Source organism: Populus alba, chromosome 19, assembly GCF_005239225.2.
Source record: "Populus alba chromosome 19, ASM523922v2, whole genome shotgun sequence".
Classification (NCBI taxonomy): domain Eukaryota; kingdom Viridiplantae; phylum Streptophyta; class Magnoliopsida; order Malpighiales; family Salicaceae; genus Populus; species Populus alba.
The window spans coordinates 7527064-7554263 of NC_133302.1; the positions used below are offsets into that span (position 1 = coordinate 7527064).

A 27200-nucleotide genomic window follows, 5' to 3' on the forward strand; every position below is an offset into this window, starting at 1 on the left:
TGATAATTGTTGAAATTTGACATGCGAGACACAGTTTTTACATGAAAAGCAATGGTTAAACTTCATTATCAACAGCATGACATAATATATTTTCCATCATCTCTATCATTAAAATACCATAGCTCTATTGACCAAATAAAAATAATAGGTGCTCATGCATAATTTCTCTATTATTTTAAAGTAGATGCTTTCATAGATTTACATAGGAAAAGGAAACCATTAATATAACACGAGTAGTGTGAGTTTGTTTGCACGAGGAATGAGAGAGTGGGGGGGGGGTACCCCGTCATGAAATCCAAGACTGAAAAGCTCCTTTCTCACCTTTGGGGCTGGAGGTGGTGGAGGTGGGGGATACACTGTTGGAGCTGACATTCCTTCCTCAGCAGATTGGTACCACCACTCCATCATCTGCGTGTTCACAATAACAAAAAGTTAATGCCAGTCTATATTTATTGTAAAGAGCAAGATGTAAAAAGAGAAATGAAAATTAATGCATGAAAAACATAAATAGGACCATCCAAATGATCATTGCTACTGCATGAAGTCTACTATCTCGACATTAAAATGAACATGATATAACAAGATTTGATACTGTCCAGCTGAAATAGGTTAGATGCCAAAAACATTTTACCATTATCTTTGTAAGCAAGGAATCAGTTCACATTTGGTTATAAAGGTCTAAACTTTTTTAAACAAAAAGCACTGTTCAGCAATAGGAGGTCGTAAGAACCTGCAACTGTAAAGGATCACTGGTAATGTTGATTGGGAAGGGGAAGAGAATTGAGCATTGCTAGCATTAGAAACAACGACAACAAAGAACAACATGACATCTACAAGTAGCTACAGTTTTTGCAGACAATATTACTTGATAATGGACAACTCCCCAACAGGTAAACCCACTCACTTTAAAGATGAACACTGCTGCAATTAAGCCAGTTTGTGCATAGTCAAGCATTGTATAACGCACAGCTTAGCAATGCTCCTTGTAACTCTGCACATTTATGATGGTATGTCAATAATTTCTAAGCAGTGGGAAAACAGCTATATCAACTATATTGTTCATTTCTGCATACAAATACGGAATTAGCAAAAGGTTCCCCATCAAGTTACTCAAGCGAACTAAATAATTTAAATTATCTATACCTTCAACCATGGGGGGCCATGAAGTCTCTGCACGTTCATTGCTTCGTATCTTTTGAAATTCTAGAAGTAGTGTCCATCTACCTTGACATCAAAACATTGGACAGAAACTAAGATATGTATCATTTGTTGAGGTTTTTTCGAAGGACAATAAAATAGCAGCAAGCGCTATATTTGAATATTTGTATTTCTGAATACTTATGATAAATAATACAAGGGTAAATTCTCTATTCTATTCAAATCTAGTACCAGCTCTTGCCCTGTGGCTCGACAAAACATGAATCCCAAGCGCATGTAGTCCTAATGAATAGAACCCAGTAGCATCCAGCAAATATAAGAGCTGATAAGCAAATGACATTCCTGCATTGCAACACTTCAGATCAGATTGGCATTTGACAAACACAAACTATTTCCAACCAAACATGAAGACAGAAACCGGTTTGGCAACACAACAGCATGCTATAAAAGTTTCAGAATAATGATCAGGGTACTGCATTTGTAATATACTAGATTAGATTAAAAAAGGCTGTATTGTTGGTCCAGAGCTTGCTTGGGGTTCAAGTACGTAGCTAAGGGAAAGGATCTTCCAATTGACAGTAAAATATAGAACAACTTCTAGTACCCAATACTGGAAACATGTCACAAATTTGTCAGAAGATACCCTAATTGGATTGCTAAAACATTAGAATTCCCGTCACAATACACAAAAAAGTTACAACGGCATTCGTACTTCTAAAACTTATTTAGTATCTATACATTAAAGGAGCATAAGGAAAATATGTTGAATGTTATTTGCAATAGATGAAACTTGAATACAACTTCTTCATGATTGATGTTTATGTTCCAATGAAGAATACAGACATGTAAACTTTATATATCATCATGTTATGAATTAACTCATCCCAACTTTCCTCAATTGCAAGCTCTTACATTTGACTTGAAAGACTAGATTAACAAGTAACTATTCGAATGCAGACCAAATGAAAACTTTACCTTCACTACTAGCATGCAGCCATGGGTAGCAAACAAACATAATTTCTGAATTTTCTTCATCAAACGTGCTCTAATTGTTGTTTCTCTAGAAACAAGAGAAGCCTCCCCTCCACTAAATATTCAGCATCTTCAACTGTTTCATCACCATTTCCCCACAAACTTGCTTGAAGCCTGGCTTCCCTTTCTTTGTTATATATTGAATACAATTTTGACTTAAAATAAGGCAACACAACCTAGCAAGATGCATAAAAAAAGTAATTAACTTACATCATAATGGTTTGAAAGTAATTAACTTATTATGATACCATTTATATAGAGTGAAACTAGGTAACATTTACTGTTTATAAACTTGTTTTAACTACCCTTCACCAATGTTACGAGGAAAACAACTTCAGGGAAGAAAAAATATATCAGCTAAAGGAAGGAGGGGATGGTACCAAAAATACAACTGAAAGAGTTCTTTGGTGCTTTTCTAACCCTGAGTGCTGAATTCCATCCCCTGAGTTTGGACGCGCATCTTCCTTCTTTACTCTTATCTTCACTGTCCTTCTTCGCAATCCATATAGGGATTCAGAAAAAGAAGCATCTGAAGAGGAATATAAATACATATTAATGAGCCCTATGCAACAAGTAAGGAACAACCTTAGTAGTCCAACTTAAACAAACAGCATGCTCAAATTTTGAGACACAGCGCAGCAATTTAAGAAACAAAATTAAATCAAACCATCACCACAACCATGTACCCAACAAAGCTTTATTAACAGCTTTCACACAACCAACCAACCATCACCACCACCACATTCCCAACAAAGCCTTATTAACTGCTTTCACACAACCAACCCTCCAATGTCAATTTGGAAACATCCTTGATCCCATTTAACCAAACGAGGATTAACCTCATCATCTATTCTTGAAAAAAAAAAAAAAAATTGAATCTCTAAAATTTACTTTCTATATCTCCAAGAGAGGTTAAAACTCCAACTAATACAGGGAGGGACAAACAAATGGGATTAAGCAAGTTACCTGATTCACAGAGCACATAACATGTCAAAGGGGAAGGAAATACGTTTAGTTCTTGATGCATGGGGAAACAAAAGACAAATTATCATCGTGTGTTGCAGCGGTTCAATATTAAATGTATGACAAAAAATCAAATAGATAAGAATAAAAAAGGAAGCAGTTAATGACACAAAACATGAGTATATAAACTAGAAGGATAGAATCTCCAATCAAATAAAAAACAAGAGAAAACACAATCGAAAACTCACTCACTTGGTAACAGTGGCAACAACATAAGCCAAAGTTAATGCGAGAATGCAGTTAAAGTTATTTATATAAAAAAATGCAAATGGAATTATCAAAGAAACAGCAAGGCCATAGAAAGACGAAATAAAACCTGTAGTCCGCAAGCTATGAGTCTCAAGGACCAACATAAGCAATGAAAAGAATTCATCTTCATGGTCCAACACCTTATGCAGAAATGGTCTTCTTAATGCCAATACCTTCAAGACGACAAATCCACAATATTCAATAATGCAAATATTCAAAGAAACATAAGCACAAGCCAACCTTTTGAATAAAAGTAAGTCAAGTAATTGCATCTTACCAAGAACATAAAAAAAACATTTAAAAAAAGAGACTTGATTAACACATGAAATTGACAAACTCAAACAAAAACGAGAGAATTAAGAGAAACCCAGATGAAAATCTCAAGTGGATCACAAAAATATCAGCTTCCCATCCCTTAAAAACTTGAAAAATTAAGTGGTAGGGCAAACAATTATATGCAAAACGAGAGATGTTGACATGCAGGTATGTATAAGTATGGGCAAACAAGTACACCGATGGAGTAGGTGAGGGCAGCACGGAGACTGGCAGGGAGCTGTTGAGCAGCAGCCATCTCGAAGAAGGTGGGTCGTGTCCCTTGTCCTCCTACTTGAAACAACATCTTCTTCTCCCTTTCTTCCTTGCTTGCTTTTCAAATTTCTCAGTTCGGGTTTAATGAGGTTTTACAACAAGAAGTCTTTTGGACTCTGCAGTTCTTATCCTTCACTTTGGCCTAGCATATGATTGTTGTGAAAGGTTATTTTTTAAAATGATTGTTAGTTTAAAAATATGTTAAAATATAATTTTTTTTTAATTTTATTATCAAATATTTAAAACTATTAAAACACTATTTTCTAAATGAAATATATTTTTAAAAAATTTATTTAAAAACAATCGCCACACTCCTAAATACTAACTCAAAATCAGGTGATTTCCTTTAACGTCATATTTTATATATATAATGATATTTTGAACTAGTTTTAACTAATACTATTATTTTTAATATTTCAAATATACATTTCACATATTATATTTTAAAAAAAAATAATTAAGTGCACATATATTAGATTTACGGTTTTAGAATCAATATATATATATATATGCTGTCACTTGCTTCTCCCCTGTACGGAAAAAGAAAGTAAAAAGAGCTTCTTGTTGTAAAAGACTGATATTCTTCTAGGCATGTATCTATTAACAAATATAAAGTTATTTTTATTTTTATTATTCTTTAAAGGTAAAATAGTCTTTATTTTTTTCCAGTTTTCTTTATTTAGCCTATATATAGTTTTTTATATTTATATTAAACTTATTTCTTTTAATTATTTTGATTGCTTTATGCAATATTAATGAAACCTTACCTTCCTTCTTTTTTATTTTTGTATTTCTTTTTATTTTTTTGGATTGTTTAACATAATATTAGAGCTAGGTTCTATGAGATGAAACTTAATCTCAAACACAACTTATTCGTATTGGAATTATATAATGATAAATTTTTTTAAAGGTAAAAGGATGTGTGGATATGTTAGTGGAACTTCTATGGAACCTAGAAATACTAATGATGGTTATGTTGCCTTGATAAATGCCTAGGAAGCATACAATGGAAAAATTATTATTTGGATTAATTCTGTTGAGTATTTTATAGGTACATAGTTGGTGAAGTATGAGATAACAAAAAAGGTTTTGAGATCATCTGCAAATATTATTTAACTCAATCAAATTTTACAAAGCATTATCAATTAGAAAATGATATATGAGTTCTTCACTAGAAAAAATATAAGTATTCAAAAAGTTTTATTATACTATGACATATATTTGAGATCAATTGGTTGTTACAAAAATTGATGGAATTAAAGGCATGTGATGTTCTATATTACTCATAAGAGAGCAAAGAACGATTGATACAATTTTTAACGATACTTTTGAAGTGATATTAAGGATTTAGATGTTTAATTTTTCATCGTTCTTCATTTTTTTTTATTGACTTAATTGCCAGTGAGTTTTTAAATGAAAAAAAATGTCTTTAGTCTTATTTCGAAAAGAAAATTATTTCTACTTCTAGACCTTCCACCTTTTACGCCACTATTTAATAATAAGAATAAACATTATTGTACTATGGCATTTATTTACCAAATAAATTGTTTAGTTACTTGCATATATGAAAAGTTTCTTTCTCTTCTCACTTCTATGTATTATGACAATCAAAATTCTATTCAGATTGCTTATAACTCGGTTTTAACATAAAACAACTAAGTACATTAAGATTGATTGTCATCTTATTCGTCATCATCTCAAGCATGACACCATTACTTTTTACTCTTTGTTCATTCTTTTTTGTAAATTGCAGATATCTTTATCAAGTTGCATTTTATTTTTCACTTTTGTTTTCTAGTTGCTAAACTCTCGATGATTGACTCTCGATACTTGTAGTTATTGCATCGTGTGTTTTAAAGAAGATGTTAAGAAATATAAAGTTATTTTGTTTTATTATTTATTAAATGTAGAATAGTTTTTATATTTTTCTTTTTAGTTGTCTTTGTTTAAACAATATATAATCTCTTCTCTTTGTATTTAGATTTAACTTATTTCTTTGATTATTTTAATTGTATTAGGTTTCCCTAATTATTTATTTTTATATTTCTCTTTATTTCTTCTAATTGTTCAACGGTATCTACCTGTCTTGCCTTAATACAATATTTTTTAATGCTTATCTATCACTTTCCAAGTTTCTTTATTTTTAATTGTTTGTTTCATTATTTTACTCTCCAAGGTCTCGAGTTTTGCTTTAACAGTTGTAGTGCTGTCATGTTCTGTAATATACTATCTTGATAAATCACTTGCATTTCTCTCTCTTTCTAAGATGGAGAATGAACAGTTCAGCCATGAGTCCCATGGCCATGCGTTGACTTTTTATGAGGAGAGTGAGGAGAAGCTCAAGACGATTGCCAAGCTATCCGGGGAGGAGGTTGGATCTCCCTTGTGCTATGGTTGCTTTGAAACCATTCATGGTCCAGCCTATTTTTGTGAAATTTGTGGTGACTTTTGGCTGCACAAATCATGCTTTGAATTGCCCTCTGAGCTAACGAAGCATTCTCTTCACTCAATTCATTCTCTCACCCTCACTGTGAGACCTCCTAGCCTTGCTGGGTTCTTTGTCTGTGATGGATGTAGAGACATGTCTCCTGGCTTTGCCTTCCACTGCAAAGCATGCCGGTTCAATCTTGATGTCAAATGTGCGATTTCAACCGACGGCGAGGATCTGAGATCAAGAAAAGGTGTGAAAGATACCGAGATTCCCTACTTCGGTGATGAGCACCTGCTAGTTTCCTTCAATGCCAAGCAGGAAGTTGAAAAAACTTGTACTGGATGCCAACTGATCCTTTTCAGGCCCTGCCTACGGTTGCTTGGACTGTGAATCTACCTCCATGAATCATGTAAAGACATGCCATCGGAAATACAACATCCATACCACCCCTCCGCACCCTCTCCGTGCTCAAGTTGCTGAATATGGTTCAGAATGTGATGCCTGTCACATGCCAATTAGGAAGGTTTTTTATCGATGTTCTGAGTGCGACTTCAATCTGCATATTCTATGTGCTAACAGGTCTCTAAAGGTATCATCTTCCTTGAAATACAAGGACCATGAGCACGATCTCTATTATTTTGCGGCGAGCTATTTCAACGAGTATTCTCTATGCAACACTTGCCGCAAGGTTTGCAAGGGCTCTTACTATATCTGTTTAGAGTGCAAATACTATGTTCATCTGGACTGCATTCCTTTACCGCGAGTTGTTGAGAATGATGGCCACTCCCGCGACTATTCCCATTACCTCACCCTCAAGGATTGCTTTGTTGAAGACGACTCGGGTCAGTATTACTGTGAACTTTGTGAGAAAGAAAGGGATCCAACGTATCATGTTTACTACTGTGATCAATGCCCTGATCGCAATCCATATCTCGCTCATATTGAATGCCTGATGTTGGAGGTAAGGCCAAATTTAAGCCCTTATGGAGGAAAAAAGTGAAAACCATGTTTGCATTATTGTCTAATTTTCAACAAGTATCATGCAACTTCAATTTGCTTTGCTATATGTACATATTCAAAATCTCTTAATCAGACATATAATGCTCTGAACTTCATGTGGGACTCGTCCTTTCATGCTTTGAGTTGCATTTGTTTGTGGTGTAATGATTCTCATGTTTTATTTGGTGGACATGGTGAACTTTCTTCGTGTGGAAGAAACTTCACTAGAGGCGATAACATGGGTTGTTTTACAGTTAATGAAAGCAGAGCTCAACTCTGCGAGTACCTCTGCCAAGATGGTTGATGGTGCAGATGTAAAGGGTGATACGAAGTGCCTTGCTCTCGTCAAGTACACAGCTATCCCACCTGAGAATCAAATTAAGGTTAGGCCATTTGAAGCATAGGTTAATACTATTTTGTGTTTAATTTTTATCAAATAAATAAAAATATAATATTTGAATTTGTGATCGTTTGGTCATAAAAGCTTTTTATATTATATTAAAGAACTAATTCAATCTCAAAGCTTAAAATATTAGATAAAATATCAAAATATAATTTATATTATTTTCTAAATATTATTTCAACAGCTATTAGGCTGAATGACATGCTTACTCTAAATTTATGAGGTCTATTTTTGTAGCGTTTAATTACTTGAATACTACAGCAATTTACTTGAATCAACATAGAAAGAGAAGGCACTGATGCATTCAAAGCTGCTCACAATGTTTTACCCTCCAATTATATTGAATAGACGTGTAAGTTTGGTTTGTTAATTCTCTTCTTTCTCTAAGATGCAGCTTAAAGGTTTCAGGCATGAACATATCCTGGTCCCTGACGATGAGGAATCAGAAGCAAGGAGAGCTTACTGTTCTTGGTGCGATGGCAAGATTTTTGGTCCAGGCTATATCTGTCAACAATGTTCGGGAAAGTGGCATATATCATGCGCTAAATCGCCCCCTCAAAAGACACACTTTCTTCACTCACAGCACACCCTAACTATGTTTTATCCTCATTATTTTGAGTACTTTATATGCGATGGCTGTAGAGATCTTTGCCATGATGTTGCCACTTATCATTGCCGTGAGTGCCACTTCTTCCTTGATATGAAATGTGCTTCTCTACCTGATGATCAGTGCGAGCAATTGAAGAAGACAGAAAGCAAAACTATATATTTTTGCCACAAGCATAAATTAACAAGAGCCAACTGTGCAACAGGAATTAAAGAGAAATGCAAGGTCTGTCAGCTCCGTATCTCCGGTGCAACATATTGCTGCATTAACTGCAACTTCTTCCTCCATGAATCCTGCCTCGAAACACCACAAGAAATACAACACCAGTATCACCTGCAGCACCCCCTTCTTGGTCGGGACTTTGATGGAAATCCAAAAAACTGCAGAGCCTGCAATCTGCAAATTTGGGATATTGCCTATTACTGTGATATCTGCGATTTTGCTCTCCATTTTACATGCGCTACTTACTTAACTTCCACTCTCATACATGAGTTCCACCGTGAGCACACACTCTTTTCCTTCGTAGCATCGGATCTAGGGGATCAGGGCTTTATCCAGTCGCTAGAACCACAACCTTCAAAAGGCAATTTTTGTTGCGAGACCTGTGGAAATGATTGCAGTGGCTCCTTCTATCGTTGTGTTGAATGCAACATTAATCGACATCTTGAGTGCATTCCATTGCCATTTAAAGTTCAGCAAGAAGACCATCATTTGGATCCTCTTACTCTCATGGAAAATGTAGTCGAAGATGATTCTGGAGAATATTACTGTGAGATTTGCGAGGATAAAAGGAACCCAAATCATCCTGTTTATTGCTGCAAGATGTGTAAGGATAACTGGTTCATTGCTCATATTGGATGCGTGATTAAAGAGGTGAGACATGTTATTCCATAAATTGCTTTGATTATTCGTTAAAAAACTTATGTAGCAAATCATCTGCAAGCCTATATCCTGAGTACCTGCTACATTTTCTTATGTTGATGATTTAAAATGTTTGATTTATCAGGGAGACACTTCATTAGAAATACTGGAATGTTGGAATAAAGATTTGGGATCAGAATATGAGGAGACCTCTAGCAAGGAGGAGGATGGGACTTCCCTTGCCGGCCATTCTGATCTGGAGAGTTATGCAATGGGAGAGCATAATACGGAAAGCCTTTGGAATTATTTTGATAATTTGTAACATCAACTTATCAAAATTATTAACGTTTTGATACACATGCTTTTAACGTTTTGCACTGCTTTGCTTTGCTGAGTCCTCGAGTCATCATCGGTTGATTACAGCTCAATATTGATCAACACGCGGCCAAGGAAAGTTCCAAGCTCCTTCTCCTTTACGAAATTTCGACATTGCCTTTGGAATTTTCCGAAGTCAATAACAAAGCAGGTTTAATTTGTTTTTGGGGCTGTAAAAAGATTATATATTTTTCAGAAAAAATTTCCTATTTAATTTCTGAAACAAGTTAAGTGGGATAAATCATAATTAAGCCCCATAAATAGGTAATTAAATTAGGATTGATTTGTTGATATTAAAAATAAAAAATATAAAAGAACATTATTTTTTATATTTTTTTTAATTAAAAAATATTTTTAGAAGTATATCAAGACAAATATACAAGATAATATACAAGATGCACTACTTCGTTTTTTATTTTAATTGTATTCATGAAAAAGAAAATTGTCTCTCCTCTATATAGACACCTCACAACAGCTATCCAATGATTCATTTCTGTTTATTTTTATATTTTAAAAATATTTTTTTTTGTTTTAAATTAGTATATGTTTTCAAATTATTTGATGTGTAGATATTAAAAATATTTTTTTAAAATAAAAATATATTATTTTAATATATTTTTAAATAAAAAATATTTTAAAAAATAATCATAACTACATTTTCAATAATAAGAATTATGCTAGCCATTAGTATAAGCAGGTCGACCTTGGTCAGATCTCCACTTAGCTGGTAACCAAAATTATACTATTCACTTTCAAATTCTTGTGTTCACACTTGAGATGAGTTTATATTTCGTTTCGGTTTTGTTTTTAATTTTGTTTTTTTTTTTTTTAAAAAGTTCTTAATAATATGGTATATAATGTTTGGTAGGTAAAGTAATTGATTACTTCCTAGCAACTTCCTTCTTATCAAACAATACATTAATTAATGGCTATGATTGACCTAACCATTACTAATATCACGGTGTTGTTAAAAAATATGGTATATATTATTTTTAAAATATATTATTTTTAGAAATTTATTAAAATAATACATATTTTTTAAAAATTAATTTTTAATATTAATATATCAAATTAAAAGTATTAAATTTTTTTTTTTAAATAATTGGACCGAATATACAGGGACTCATGAATGCTTGCTAGCTACTGCGACATTTTCTTCCTAGTCACATCTCATTTTACCATTCCCTATTTTCCTTTTCCCCCTCAACTTCTCTCTGATCTGTGCTCTCTGTTTTTATATATATATATAAACCATATAATAAGTTTCTGTATGGTGTTCACAGATTTATGTATACTGAGGTGATAATTGGTTTGATATAGGTTAATTCAAGTTAATTTTTTAAATTTATAATTTAGATTATGAAATTATGGTAATCCTAAATAAATAAAATTAAAATAAATTATGAAGTTCAAATCTTAATAAACTCATTGTTAAATAATAAAATTAAAAAAAATATAATAAAAAGGACTTAATTCTACCTTAATGAACTTACAAAACCAGTTAGTCGAGTCATAAAGCTAAAATAACTTCATAGAAAATAAATTAAAATAAATAAAAAAATTTAATTTATAATCAATCGAATATGGAAAATATTGAATAATAAAAAAAAAATAACAATTAAAAAAATTAAGTTAATTAGATTAACCTTCAATCATGTGATATAATTAATAAAATTAAGATAATATAAAAAAAACAAAAAAAAAATTATAAAGTACAATCTTAAAAAAATTAAATTAAAAAAAAATTAATATTATTTATAAAATGGAACAAACAAATAAAACTGAAACATACTTGGGAAAGGATCGAAATTAAGAAGGAGCTAAAATTTATTTGGAGTTATTTTATATTTTAAAATAATACGAGGAGAACAGAATGGAAATTGAGGTGCATGTGACATTCTGAATGCTGTAATTAACACCCTCTTTTTTCAAAGTTTCCACGACAACTGGGTCCACGCTTTAACATTATTGAGGTCCAACGGGTTTCTCCATTATTGTCTCTGCTTGATCCTTGTACTCTTCTCTCTGCGCTTTTACTGTAGCAATCTCCACATCTCATCTCATTATACCATTCTCTGCTCCCTTCCCTGTGCTTTCAGCTCTTTTTTTCTGAATACTGCTCAGGCAAAGCAGCTCTTGCAGAACATCTTGAATCCAGGTAAAGTATTTATACTTCATCTTGTTGGAGTTTTTGTTTTTCCATTGCAACTATTGTTTGAATCTTTTTAAGTAAAGGACGAGTATCATCAGTAGTTTCCGAAAATAAATCAATCGATCTTTCTCAGTTTTTATAATCCATGTCTTACCTTAAACTTGAGGTTTTTTTTTTTTTTTGTATATATATAATTATTTTCTGTTTTAATCCTTCCTTTTCCAATTAATGTAACTTCCATTAATTTTTATTCAATACTATGATTTTTTTTTTCTATAGGAAAAAATGGTTCGATCAACCGATCCATTCAGGAATCATGTTGAAGATATGAATAATGGTGGCATGAAGTGTAAATTTTGTGGGCATTTATTTGCCCAGAATACTTCCATTTCGAGGATCAAATGGCATTTGTCAGGAGTGAAAAGGCATGGTGTTAAAATATGTGAGAACGTTCCTGAAGAAGTTCAAGATGCAGCCCGTGCAGCTATTGATGGCCCGCCAGAAAAAAGAAATAAATATGAAGCAGGATCGAGCAATAATGAGGTCACTAATGCAATTTCAGCTCCTGCAAAAGAACAGAACAATGAAGTGATACATCTAGACATGGCACAACAAGAAGAAGCCTTTTCCCCTGGAGCGCTCGAACGTTGGATGGATAGCATCACTGATAAAGAGATCGAGTCTATGTTGGGACATGCTTCTCCTGAAGAGCTTCTGCATGATGCAATGGAGACTGTACCGAGAACAGAAATGGTGCAGCTTCTGGAGAGAGGTAGCTCTCATGAGAGGACATCAATTAATCAAGCTGGTGAGCCTCAAGGAGATTTATCCGAACCAACAGGTCTATTGTGTCTTGGCAATGAAAGAAGTTATGATCAACTCTGTTCTCCACCAGTAAACAATGATGTCACGATGAATGACGTGCAGAACTTGGTTAATGTGAGGACAGCACCAGTGTTACGAGTGTTGGAACAAAGCAATGCAGTACATGATTGTTTGGCAGGGGATGCTGGAAGGATACCAGTGGGAGTTCAGGGCATGGAACAAGGAGCGGGGGGAGACAGAATTTGTTCACATTTAGAAGCGGAAAATGGCATGGGAAACACTGGTGAAGAAGGATCTATTCAGCATGTTGACAGGAGTTTCTCTCTTGGGAGACACACAGTTGATGCACATGAGAAGAGAAGAGAAGCAACACAAAGAATAGATCTAGTGAATCAACTAGCTGGTTTTTCAATGGAGGAGGAGGATGATGATGTGGAGGACAATAGAGGAAGATTAGTGCAGCCTGTCGCAGGAGCTAGCTCTTCTAGAGGCCTTAAATACAACACAAGTGAGAGTAGAGGAGATCCAATTCCTCTTAGCTCTACAAAGTTAGTGGGTCGAGCATTTGAAGAGAATAAGAATGTGATATGGCCTCTGTTAATGGATGATAAATTCTCAACCATTGCCATTTATGGAATGGGGGGAGTTGGTAAAACGACAATGCTACAACATATCCATAACGAGCTTCTAGAAAGAAGAGACATTTCTCATCGTGTTTACTGGGTGACCGTGTCTCGAGATTTCAGCATTAATAGTTTGCAGAATCTTGTTGCTACATGCCTTGATTTAGATCTTTCAATAGAAGATGATAATGTGCGTAGAGCTGTCAAATTGTCAAAAGAACTAGTGAAAAAACAAAAATGGATTCTCATCTTAGATGATTTGTGGAACTCTTTTGAGCTACACGTAGTGGGAATTCCTGTCAATTTGAAAGGATGCAAGCTGATTATGACAACTCGATCACAAAAGGTTTGTAACCAGATGGATAGCCAACACAAAATCAAATTGAAGCCACTTTGTGAAGGGGAAGCTTGGACTTTGTTCATGGAGAAACTTGGAAATGACAAAGCACTTTCTCCAGAAGTTAAGCAAATTGCGGTAGATGTTGCAAGGGAATGTGCTGGTTTGCCATTGGGAATTATTACAGTGGCAAGAAGCTTAAGGGGAGTGAATGACCTACATGAGTGGAGGAATACATTGAATAAATTGAGAGAATCCACATTTAAGGACATGGAAGATGGGGTATTCCAGTTATTGAGGTTTAGTTATGATCAGTTAGATGATTTAACACTACAGCATTGTCTCTTATACTGTGCATTATTTCCTGAAGATCATTTAATTGAAAGGGATGTCCTCATAAATTATTTGATCGATGAGGGAATAATGAAAGGAATGAGGAGCCGTCAAGCAGCATTTGACGAGGGCCACACAATGCTCAATAAACTTGAAAATGTCTGCCTATTGGAAAGGGTTTATGGCGGCAGTTGTGTCAAGATGCATGACTTGATAAGGGACATGGCCATCCAAATACAACAAGAGAACTCTCAAGTCATTGTTAAAGCAGGTGTGCAATTAAAAGAATTGCCAGATGCAGAGGAGTGGACAGAGAATCTTGTGAGAGTTTCACTAATGTGGAATCGAATTGAAGAAATTCCCTCGAGCCATTCACCTAGGTGTCCCAATCTATCAACTTTATTTCTATGTTATAATAGGTTGCGATTTATTTCAGATTCATTTTTCATGCAATTACATGGGCTCAAGGTACTCAATTTATCTCACACAAGTATTCAAAAATTGCCTGATTCTATCTCTGATTTGGTGACTCTCACTGCATTATTGCTCAGTAATTGTTATCGCTTAAGGGATGTACCATCATTAAGAAAGCTCAGGGCACTAAAGAGGTTAGATCTCCTTCATACTACACTTGGAAAGATGCCTCAAGGAATGGAATGTCTATCCAACCTCTGGTATCTTAGACTCACTTCAAATGATAAAAAAGAGTTTCCCAGTGGCATATTACCTAAACTCTCTCACTTGCAAGTGTTTGTATCTGATGCTTCGATAAAGGTTAAAGGGAAGGAACTAGGATGCTTAAGGAAGTTGGAAACTCTGCTATGCCATTTTGAAGGTTACTCTGACTTTGTGGAGTTTCTCAGATCTCGGGATCAAACCAAATCACAATGCAAATACAGAATCCGTGTAGGGCTTTTAGATGACAAAGCTGTAATGTGGAGAACTTCTAGTAGAAGGAAAATAGTTGTTAGAAGGAAAATAGTTGTTTTGAGTAACTTGAGTATCAACGGAGATGGAGATTTTCAGGTCATGTTCCCAAATGACATTCAAGAACTGAAAATTCGTAATTGTAATGATGCAGCAACAACTTTATGCAACATTTCATCCGTGATAATGTATGCAACTAAACTAGAGATCCTCAAAATTCGGAAGTGCAGTAACATGGAGAGCTTGGTTTTATCTTCAAGGTTCTGGTCTACTCCACTTCCATTGCCATCTTCTATCAGTACATTTTCTGGTCTTAAAGAGTTTTATTTCTGTAATTGTAAGAGTATGAAGAAGCTGCTCCCTCTTGTCTTGCTGCCAAACCTCAAAAACTTGGAAAAGCTTGTGGTTAAAGAATGTGAGAAAATGGAGGAGATAATAGGAACAACAGATGAAGAAATCAGCGGCAGCAGCAGCTCTAATCCGATCACAAAATTCATACTCCCAAAGTTAAAAGTTCTGAAATTGAGATCTTTACCAGAACTGAAAAGCTTTTGTGGTGCAAAAGTGATTTGCGATTCTCTTGAAGAAATTAAAGTATACAATTGTAAGAAGCTGAAGAGGATTCCAATTTGTTTTTCGTTGCTTGAAAATGGCCAGCCATCTCCTCCCCTTTCTCTTAGAAGTATCCTACCAAGTTCAAAAAAATGGTGGGAGACAGTAGTGGAGTGGGAGCATCCTAACGCTAAGGATGTCCTTCGTCGCTTTGTACGTTTCCATCCTTGGGGGAGATATTGAATTACAGGTAGCCATCGTGTTTTAATCCCTCTCCTCCCTCCCTCTCTTAATCTTCAAACTTGTTTTTCTCACTGATTCCTCTGTTTATTTATTATTTATTTAATGTGGAATTGGATGGCTCTTCATCTTTTCATGGCTTTTAACTATTTGGTGATCTATTTTTATAGGCTAAAGTAGGAAAGCGAGATTCTCTTCGACAACGATTGAGAAGAAGGCATGATTCCTCTGTTTATTTATTATTTATTTAATGTGGAATTGGATGGCTCTTCATCTTTTCATGGCTTTTAACTATTTGGTGATCTTTTTTTATAGGCGAATGGAGGAAAGCGAGCATCCTCTTCAACAACGATTGAGAAGAAGGCATGTTGCCTCTGCCGATTTCGCTGCCATCAAATATTGATCCAGAGTTTTTAATTTTACTGGTGAGCAATGTTTTTCTGCGAAGAGCTTGGTTGCTTCTCATTCTTTTGAGATCGGGATTAATAGTCCCATGGCCATGCGTTGACTTTTTATGAGGAGAGTGAGGAGAGGCTCAAGACGATTGCCAAGCTATCCGGGGAGGAGGTTGGATCTCCCTTATGCTATGGTTGCTTTGAAACCATTCATGGTCCAGCCTATTTTTGTGAAATTTGTGGTGACTTTTGGCTGCACAAATCATGCTTTGAATTGCCCTCTGAGCTACCGAAGCATTCTCTTCACTCAATTCATTCTCTCGCCCTCATTGTGAGACCTCCTAGCCTTGCTGGGTTCTTTGTCTGTGATGGATGTAGAGACATGTCTCCTGGCTTTGCCTTCCACTGCAAAGCATGCCGGTTCAATCTTGATGTCAAATGTGCGATTTCAACCGACTGCGAGGATCTGAGATCAAGAAAATGTGTGAAAGATACCGAGATTCCCTACTTCGGTGATGAGCACCTGCTAGTTTCCTTCAATGCCAAGCAGGAAGTTGAAAAAACTTGTACTGGATGCCAACTGATCCTTTCAGGCCCTGCCTACGGTTGCTTGGACTGTGAATTCTACCTCCATGAATCATGTAAAGACATGCCATCGGAAATACAACATCCATACCACCCTCCGCACCCTCTCCGTGCTCAAGTTGCTGAATATGGTTCAGAATGTGATGCCTGTCACATGCCAATTAGGAAGGTTTTTTATCGATGTTCTGAGTGCGACTTCAATCTGCATATTCTATGTGCTAACAAGTCTCTACAGGTATCATCTTCCTTGAAATACAAGGGCCATGAGCACGATCTCTATTATTTCGCGGCGAGCTATTTCAACGAGTATTCTCTATGCAACACTTGCCGCAAGGTTTGCAAGGGCTCCTACTATATCTGTTTAGAGTGCAAATACTATGTTCATCTGGACTGCATTCCCTTACCGCAAGTTGTTGAGAATGATGGCCACTCCCGCGACTATTCCCATTACCTCACCCTCAAGGATTGCTTTGTTGAAGACGACTCGGGTCAGTATTACTGTGAGCTTTGTGAGAAAGAAAGGGATCCAACGTATCATGTTTACTACTGTGATCAATGCCCTGATCGCAATCCATATCTCGCTCATATTGAATGCCTGATGTCGGAGGTAAGGCCAAATTTAAGCCCTAATGGAGTAAAAAAGTGAAAACCATGTTTGCATTATTGTCTAATTTTCAACAAGTATCATGCAACTTCAATTTGCTTTGCTATATGTACATATTCAAAATCTCTTAATCAGACATAATGCTCTGAACTTCATGTGGGACTCGTCCTTTCATGCTTTGAGTTGCATTTGTTTGTGGTGTAATGATTCTCATGTTTTATTCGGTGGACATGGTGAACTTTCTTCGTGTGGAAGAAACTTCACTAGAGGCGATAACATGGGTTGTTCTACAGTTAATGAAAGCAGAGCTCAACTCTGCGAGGACCTCTGCCAAGATGGTTGATGGTGGAGATGTAAAGGGTGATACGAAGTGCCTTGCTCTCGTCAAGTATACAACTACCCCACCTGAGTATCAAATTAAGGTTAGGCCATTTGAGTGATCTTAGCTTGTTTTTGTTATTTCAACTTCTGCTTCTGTTCTCTTGATTTAGAATGGAGGTTTCAAAATGTCATTTTCTACATATTATTATTGTTGTGAAAGAATCAATTCAGTCCAAAATCATAAGTTATTAGTAGAGATTTCAAAATATGAGTTATACTATTTTCTTGTATAGATCCACATTATCTTGTGTTTAATTTTTATTAAATAAATAAGGATAATTATATTTGAATTCCTGATCGCTTGGTCATCGAGGTTCTGATATTATATCAAAGAACCAATTCAATCTAAAAACTTAAGATATTAGATAAGATCTCAAAATATAATTTATATTATTTTCGAACTGTTATTTCTACTGCGATTAGGCTGAATGACATGCTTACTCTAAATTTATAAAGTCTATTTTCATAGCGTTTACTTGAATACTACAGCAATTTACTTGAATCAACATAGAAAGAGAAGGCACTGATGCATTCAAAGCTGCTCACAATGTTTTACCCTCCAATTATATTGAATAGACGTGTAAGTTTTGTTTGTTAATTCTCTTCTTTCTCTAAGATGCAGCTTAAAGGTTTCAGGCATGAACATATCCTGGTCTCTGACAATAAGGAATCAGATGCAAGGATAGCTTACTGTTCTTGGTGCGATGGCAAGATTTTTGGTCCAGGCTATATCTGTCAACAATGTTCGGGAAACTGGCATATATCATGCGCTAAATCGCCCCCTCAAAAGACACTTTCTTCACTCACAGCACACCCTAACTATGTTTTATCCTCATTATTTTGAGTACTTTATATGCGATGGCTGTAGAGATCTTTGCCATGATGTTGCCGGTTATCATTGCTATAAATGCTGCTTCTTCCTTGATATGAAATGTGCTTCTCTACCTGATGATCAGTGCGAGCAATTGAAGAAGACAGAAAGCAAAACTATATATTTTTGCCACGAGCATAAATTAACAAGAGCCAACTGTACTGCAAGAGGAATTAAAGAGAAATGCAAGGTCTGTCAGCTCCGTATCTCCGGTGCAACATATTGCTGCATTAACTGCAACTTCTTCCTCCATGAATACTGCCTCGAAACACCACAAGAAATACAACACCAGTATCACCTGCAGCACCCCCTTCTTGGTCGGGACTTCGATGGAAATCCAAAAAACTGCAGAGCCTGCAATCTGCAAATTTGGGATATTGCCTATTACTGTGATATCTGCGGTTTTGCTCTCCATTTTACATGCGCTACTTACTTAACTTCCACTCTCAAACATGAGTTCCACCGTGAGCACACACTCTATTCCTTCGTAGCATCGGATCTAGGGGATCAGGGCTTTATCCAGTCGCTAGAACCACAACCTTCAAAAGGCAATTTTTGTTGCGAGACCTGTGGAAATGATTGCAGTGGCTCCTTCTATCGTTGTGTTGAATGCAACATTAATCGACATCTTGAGTGCATTCCATTGCCATTTAAAGTTCAGCAAGAAGACCATCATTTGGATCCTCTTTACTCTCATGGAAAATGTAGTCGAAGATGATTCTGGAGAATATTACTGTGAGATTTGCGAGGATAAAAGGAACCCAAATCATCCTGTTTATTGCTGCAAGATGTGCAAGGATAACTGGTTCATTGCTCATATTGGATGCGTGATTAAAGAGGTGAAACATGTAAGTTGCTTTGATTATTCGTTAAAAAACTTCCATAACAAATCATCTGCAAGCCTATATCTTTAGTACCTGCTACATTTTCTTATGTTGATCATTTAACATGTTTGATTTATCAGGGAGACACTTCATTAGAAATACTGGAATGGTGGAATAAAGATTTGGGATCAGACTATGAGGAGACCTCTAGCAAGAGGGATGATGGGACCTCCCTTTCCAGTCATTCTGATCTAGAGAGTCATGCAATGGGAGAGCATAATACGGAAGGCCCTGGAATTACTGAACTTGATTAAAACATCGAGGGTAATGCAAAGGCAACAAGGCAATGAGAGAAATGTGCCTGCAGAGATCCTTGCGATGTTTTCTTGCCTACAATAGACGACCAGTGATTGGTATGTTGAAACATCTTCAGCTAGCTTGTAACGCTTGGTATATTGGTGAATGCATATAAAACAATCTGTACATTGCAAATTACTAAGAACACTGTTACAAAATTTATCTTATCGAAAGTGGAGAAGGAGCATTTGTTCTAAGTAATTAGAAATCTCATATGCTTTTGGTTTGAATCATAGTTATAAGATGTTATATTGTACCTCCACATCTCCTATAGAAAGTATTAAATGCAGTTCAAGGCAACTGATGGAGTTCACCTCCTGCAAGGATGAGGACGGAGGTTGAAATATTTTAGTTAAAATGCAGCATTAACGTGGAAGCTAAATTCAATCTCTTAATCTAATCTGGGATGAGATATACTTCGCTAGAGGTACATTCATCATTGAGTGATGATTTGGGGTCAGACATTGGAGAGACTTCTGGCTAGGAGGACTGCGGAACCGTTCTTGAGAGTGATCCAGGAAAGCAAAATCACGAGATGAAAGATTGCAATGGAAAGCACTCTGCAATTGTTGAACTGGATGAAGAGCCAAGGTAACCTCATCAAGAGATTAAAGCAAACAGGTTCATCTCAAGACTCAAAGCTCATCAGCAAGTTTCCCAAGTTCAGGCGCCCCACTGTCAAGTGAAAATCTCTAGTTCATAAGAGTTTTTTTCCTGCTGCAACACTCTTATTCAATATACATTTTGTTGTTAGGTTTGCTTCAGCTGTGCCCTTTCAGTCCAGTTCTTGTAGCAATTGCGAAACAATGTTAAGAAGAAGATTTGAGAGGAAAGCAAGTTTTTCTCTTGTTTATATTCCTCTCAACATATTGTTCTTTTGATTACAGGCTTATTTATAAACATAAAATCCTAGATAATTAAACATTTAAACATTTAAACTAAATAAAAAAACTAATTCTAATCTGATCGAGAAAGCATGCCTAGAAAGCATACTGTTGACTTCACCTATGCACCAATTCCGACAATTCTTTACCATATCAAGAACAGCCAATTTCCTATTTATTTTAATTACCAGTGTTTAGTATTATAATGTACTTCTTATTTAAAAATAAATTAAAATAATATTTTTTATTTTTAACATCAACTTGTCAAAATTATTCATATCTCCACGGCAAACGCTTTTAACGTTTTGCACTGCTTTGCTGAGTCCTCGAGTCATCATCAGTTGAATGATTAATCAACACGCGGCCAAGGAAAGTTCCATGCTCCTTCTCCTTGACGACTTTTCGAAATTGCCTCTGGAATTTTCCGAAGTGAATAACGAAGCAGGTTCTTTTTTTTTTTTTAGGCTCTAAAATGATTATATATTTTTTCAGAACAAATTTCTTATTTTAATTTCTAAAACAAGTTAACTGGTATAAATCATCAACAGTATTTTTTAAAAAATTAATATTTTTTTTATATTTTAAGATTATTTTAATATACTAACATAAAAAACAAATTTAAAAAAATAAAAAAATATTATTTTAATATATTTTTAAATAAAATATATTTTTTAAAAAACCACTAGGACATCACAGCCACATAGTTTCTAGTTTCTGAGTCCTCGAGTCATTATCAGTTACCACTCAAGATTCCATGCTCAATATTGATCAACAGCGGCGACGGAAAGTTCCATGCTCCTTCTCCTTTACGACTTTTCGACATTGCCTTTGGAATTTTGATCCAACGGGTTTCTCCATTAATGGATCCTTATACTCTTCTCTCCGCGGTATTACTGTAACAGTCTCTTCCACATCTCATCTCATCATACCATTCTCTGCTCCCAGCTGTAAATCATTTCTTAAAACCATATACTCTTCTCTTCCCTGTGCTTTCTGCTCTTTTTTTCTCAATACTGCTCAGGCAGCAAAGCAGCTCTTGCAGAACATCTTGAATCATAGCAGAACACTGACTTGTGTCTTAATATAATAAATAATATATATAATATATATGCAGCATCCCAGCTCATTTCTCATTTCTCCAAACTTTCCTCTTTTCTTTTCTTTTTTTCCGTTAATTATTCAAGAGCTTTTCTATTTTTTTTAGATGCTCTCTTTCTTATACATTTTTTTTTTCAAATTCAGTTAAGCAACTTTAAGTAAATTTTTTCATCTTTTTTATTTTTTTTATTATTTAATTTTAGTTTTATTTTTTTTATAATTAGTTATTAAAAATGTTAGGGTTTATAATAATTTAGAGGTTTTGATATATATAATATTTTGAATCAATCAAAGATAAATGATAGTGGATTAGACTACAAGATTTTGAACAATAAGCATTGATTTAATTGTTTTGAATTAATTGAAGGTTATATCATTTCTAATTGAATTGGTTATGATATGAAACTAAATTTTTTCACAAGATAAATAAGCAAACATTCAAATTGTTGTCAGCAAGTAAATGACAAGTATCACTGCCGGTTGTGTTGTGAAAAGTATTTATTGTTATTATGAAAACTCAAAAAAAAATAATTATAATGTAAATTTTCTCATTGTAAAAGTATTTTTAAATTAATTTTGTTTTATATAAATTAGTATTTTTGTTTCGAATTAATTTTTAATACATGTCTATATAATATAGTATTTATTAATAATTTACCTCACCGCCTCACCGTTTAAAAAACTCTGGCTTTGTCACTGCGAGTAGTTTCCAAAAATAAATCAATCGATCTTTCCTAGTTTTCATAACCATGGCTTTTATATATATATATATATATATATATATATATATATATATATATAATTATTTTCTGTTTTTAATCCTTCTTTTTCCAATTAATGTAACTTCCATTACTTTTTATTCAATACTGTGACTTTTTTTTTCTATAGGAAAAAAATGGTTCGATCAGCCGATCCATTCTGGAATGATGTTGAAGATATGAATAATGGTGACATGAAGTGTAGATTTTGTGGGCATTTATTTTCCCGGAAGACTTCCATTTCGAGGATCAAATTGCATTTGTCAGGAGTGGAAAGGCGTGGTGTTAAAATATGTGAGAAAGTTCCTGAAGAAGTTCAAGATGCAGCCCGTGCAGCTATTGATGGCCCTCCAGAAAAAAGAAAAAAAAATGAAGCAGGATCGAGCAATAATGGGGTCGCTGATGCAATTTCAGCTCCTGCAACAGAACAGAACAATGAAGTGATACATCTAGACATGGCACAGCAAGAAGAAGCTTTTTCCCCTGGAGAGTTCGAACCAACAGATCTATTGTTGCCAGGAGGATCGAGCAATAATGGGGTCACTGATGCAATTTCAGTTCCTGCAAAAGAACAAAACACTGAGGTGGCACAACAAGAAGCAGCTCTTTCCCCTGGAGAGATCGCAAGTTTGATTGAAGAGCTTCTCCATTCTCCACCAGTAAACAATGATGTCACGATGAATGACGAGCAGAACATGGTTAATGTGTTGGAACAAAGCAATGCAGTACATGACAGTTTGGCAGGGGATGCTGGAAGGATACCAGCGGGAGTTCAGGACATGGAACAAGGTGCGGGGGAAGACATAATTTGTTCACATTTAGAAGCGGCAAATGGCATGGGAAACACTGGTGAAGAAGGATCTATTCAGCATGTTGACAGGAGTTTCTCTCTTGGGAGACACACAGTTGATGCACATGAGAATAGAGGAGAAGCAACACAAGGAATTGATGTAGTGAATCAATCAGCTGGTTTTTCAATGGAGGAGGACGATGTGGAGGACACTAGAGGAAGGTTAGTGCAGCCTGGCGCAGGAACTAGCTCTTCTAGAGGCCTTAAATACAACTCAAGTGAGAGTAGAGGAGATCCAATTCCTCTTAGCTCTACAAAGTTGGTGGGTCGAGCATTTGAAGAGAATAAGAATGTGATATGGTCTCTGTTAATGGATGATAAATTCTCAACCATTGCCATTTATGGAATGGGGGGAGTTGGTAAAACGACAATGTTACAACATATCCATAACGAACTTCTAGAAAGAAGAGACATTTCTTGTCGTGTTTACTGGGTGACCGTATCTCGAGATTGCAGCATTAATAGATTGCAGAATCTTGTTGCTACATGCCTTGGTTTAAATCTTTCAAGAGAAGATGATAATCTGCGTAGAGCTGTCAAATTGTCAAAAGAACTAGTGAAGAAACAAAAATGGATTCTCATCTTGGATGATTTGTGGAACTCTTTTGAGCTACACGTAGTGGGAATTCCTGTGAATTTGAAAGGATGCAAGCTGATTATGACAACTCGATCAGAAAAGGTTTGTAAACGGATGGATTGCCAACACAAAATCAAATTGGAGCCACTTTGTGAGAGGGAAGCTTGGACTTTGTTCATGGAGAAACTTGGAGATGACGAAGCACTTTCTCCAGAGGTGGAGCAAATTGCGGTAGATGTTGCGAGGGAATGTGCTGGTTTGCCATTGGGAATTATTACAGTGGCAAGAAGCTTAAGGGAAGTGGATGACCTACATGAGTGGAGGAATACATTGAATAAATTGAGAGAATCCAAATTTAAGGGCATGGAAGATGAGGTATTCCAGTTATTGAGGTTTAGTTATGATCAGTTAGATGATTTAACACTACAACATTGTCTCTTATACTGTGCATTATTTCCTGAAGATCATATAATTAAAAGGAATGTCCTCATAAAGTATTGGATTGATGAGGGAATAATGAAAGGAATGAGGAGCAGTCAAGCAGCATTTGACGAGGGCCACACAATGCTTAATAAACTTGAAGATGTCTGCTTATTGGAAAGGCTTGGTGGCGGTAAATTTGTCAAGATGCATGACTTGATTAGGGACATGGCCATCCAAATACAGCAAGAGAACTCTCAAATCATGGTTAAAGCAGGTGTGCAATTAAAAGAATTGCCGGATGCAGAGGAATGGACAGAGAATCTTGTGAGAGTTTCACTAATGCGTAACCAAATTGAAGAAATTCCCTCGTGCCATTCACCAAGGTGTCCCAATCTGTCAACTCTATTTCTATGTGATAATTTTGGGTTGCGATTTATTTCAAATTCATTTTTCTTGCAATTACACGGGCTCAAGGTACTCAATCTGTCTAGAACAAGGATTCAAAAATTGCCTGATTCTATATCTGATTTGGTGACTCTCACTGCTTTATTGCTCCGTCATTGTTATTGCTTAAGGGATGTACCATCATTAAGAAAGCTCAGGGCACTAAAGAGGTTAAATCTCCATAATACTAAACTTAAAATCATGCCTCGAGGAATGGAATGTCTATCCAAGCTCTGGTGTCTTAGACTCGGTTCAGTTGGTGAAAAGGAGTTTCCCAGTGGGGTAATACCTGAACTGTCTCAGTTGATAGTGTTTGTATCTAATACTTTTATAAAGGTTAAAGGAGAGGAAGTAAGATGCTTAAGGAACTTGGAAACTTTGGAATGCTATTTTGAAGGTCACTCTGACTTTGTGGAGTTTTTCAGATCTCGGGATCAAACCAAATCACTAAGGAAATACAGAATTTTTGTAGGGCTTTTTGTTGAAGAAGATTATGATAGCGTGGTTTCGAGACTTTTTAAAAGGAAAACAATTGTTTTGAGTAACTTGAGTATCAACGGAGATGGAGATTTTCAGGTCATGTTCCCAAATGACATTCAAGAACTGGAAATTTTTAAATGTAATGATGCAACAACTTTGTGCGACATTTCACCGGTGATAATATATGCAACTAAACTAGAGATCCTCGACATTCGGGAGTGCAGTAACATGGAGAGCTTGGTTTTATCTTCTTGGTTCTGCTCTGCTCCACTTTCATTGCCATCTTCCAATGGTATATTTTCTGGTCTTAAAGAGTTCTATTCCCATAATTGTAAGAGTATGAAGAAGCTGCTCCCTCTTGTCTTGCTGCCAAACCTCAAAAACTTGGAACATCTTGAAGTTGAAGATTGTGAGAAAATGGAGGAGATAATAGGAACAATAGATGAAGAAATCAGCAGTAGTAGCAGCTCCAATCCGATCACAGAATTCATACTCCCAAAGTTAAGATCTCTGACATTGAGATATTTACCAAAACTAAAGAGCATTTGTGGTGCAAAAGTGATTTGCGATTCTCTTGAAGAAATTAAAGTAGAAACATGTGAGAAGCTGAAGAGGATTCCAATTTGTTTTTCGTTGCTTGAAAATGGCCAGCCATCTCCTCCCCCTTCTCTTGTAAGTATCGTTGCATATCCAGAAGAATGGTGGGAGACAGTAGTGGAGTGGGAGCATCCTAACGCAAAGGATGTCCTTCGTCCCCATGTACATTTTGAACCAAATTGAATTACAGGTAACCATCGTGTTTTAATTACTCTCCCTCCCTCCCTCTCTTAATCTTAAAACTTGTTTTTCTCACTGATTCCTCTGTTAATTTATTATTTTTTTAATGTGGAATTGGATGGCTCTTCATTTTTTCATGGCTTTTAACTATTTGGTGATCTTTTTTTATAGGTAAATGGTGAAGGAAGGCAAGCCTTTTATTGCAATGCTTTTCTGCAGAGAGCTTGGTTGCTTCTCATTCTTCTGAGATCGGGATTAATAGCCCTGACAGGATTAAGCTATTATGATTATTTTTCTTTATGATAAAGATCTTGTAATCTTTGATTTTATCTATAAATAAAATTGGAGGGATGGCAGTAACCTCCAAGTTCTTGTTCTGCTCCTGGTTCTATGTTCTTTGATCTTCGAAGGGTTGTGAGTGAAAGTGAGGTTTGAAAATGGAATCTTCAAATTGAGATTTTTGAATATTTCGAATTGATAAGTGAAGTTATGATCGAACATTTCAGCCATCTCCATGAGTTAACATCTTGGTGCAGACCTGTGCAGGGCATGCAATTTGCCCATCCTGGGCTCAATATATGAGTGCCCCTTCATTGCTCATGCTGGAGGTGAGGTTGAGATCTATTCAAAATGTATGTCTTCAATTATATGACATAGAGAAATATTAATCTGATAGCAGTATATATTTTTTTATTATATAGAGATATATGACGATTCGCTACAAATACTTGCATTGAATTAAAAGAACAATCTGACACCAGACGTCAGAGAGAATTAATCTGCAGAGGCGAATAAAAAAACAGTGATCAGAACACCATGTATTCGTTGAACAAATTCAGAAGATCAAAGGAATTAGAATAATAAAAAGATGGTCAAATGTGTGAAAAAAAAATAAAATTCGAATCGTGATGGTATGTTGATATAAAAAATAATTTTTTTAAAATAAAAAAATATTATTTTAAAATATATTTCTAAGCAAAAACTATCTTGAAAAACAATTCTTTACCATATCAAGAGCAACAATTTCCTATTTATTTTAATTATCAAGTGTGTTTAGTATTATGGTGTATAATATTTTTTATTTCAAAATACTTTAAAATAATTTATTTTATTTATTTTATTTTTAACATCAACTTATTAAAATCATTGAAAAAAATTAAAAAAACTTAAATTTTAT

At 35.2% G+C, this 27200-nt stretch overlaps 2 protein-coding genes and 3 pseudogenes across 2 annotated transcripts; 4 read left to right on the forward strand and 1 right to left on the reverse strand.

Annotated features, from left to right (window-relative positions):
- Positions 1 to 4203, reverse strand: part of LOC118056947 (peroxisome biogenesis protein 12-like) — a 5365-nt pseudogene extending 1162 nt beyond the window's left edge.
- A 2002-nt stretch (positions 4204 to 6205) lies between these two features.
- On the forward strand, positions 6206 to 9787 carry LOC118056969 (uncharacterized; annotated as a pseudogene).
- A 1884-nt stretch (positions 9788 to 11671) lies between these two features.
- On the forward strand, positions 11672 to 16219 carry LOC140955167 (probable disease resistance protein At4g27220). Its single transcript, XM_073406992.1, has 4 exons — positions 11672 to 11884; positions 12158 to 15725; positions 15886 to 15932; positions 16031 to 16219. Exon 2 carries the CDS (start codon positions 12164 to 12166, stop codon positions 15716 to 15718), a length of 3555 nt encoding a protein of 1184 aa, XP_073263093.1. The 5' UTR covers positions 11672 to 11884; positions 12158 to 12163; the 3' UTR covers positions 15719 to 15725; positions 15886 to 15932; positions 16031 to 16219.
- LOC140955036 (uncharacterized) lies at positions 15833 to 20639 on the forward strand (annotated as a pseudogene).
- A 2019-nt stretch (positions 20640 to 22658) lies between these two features.
- On the forward strand, positions 22659 to 26397 carry LOC118056976 (probable disease resistance protein At4g27220). Its single transcript, XM_073407079.1, has 2 exons — positions 22659 to 26033; positions 26195 to 26397. The coding sequence occupies exon 1, from the start codon at positions 22667 to 22669 to the stop codon at positions 26024 to 26026; it is 3360 nt and encodes a 1119-aa protein (XP_073263180.1). The 5' UTR covers positions 22659 to 22666; the 3' UTR covers positions 26027 to 26033; positions 26195 to 26397.
- The last annotated feature ends 803 nt before the right edge of the window (positions 26398 to 27200 follow it).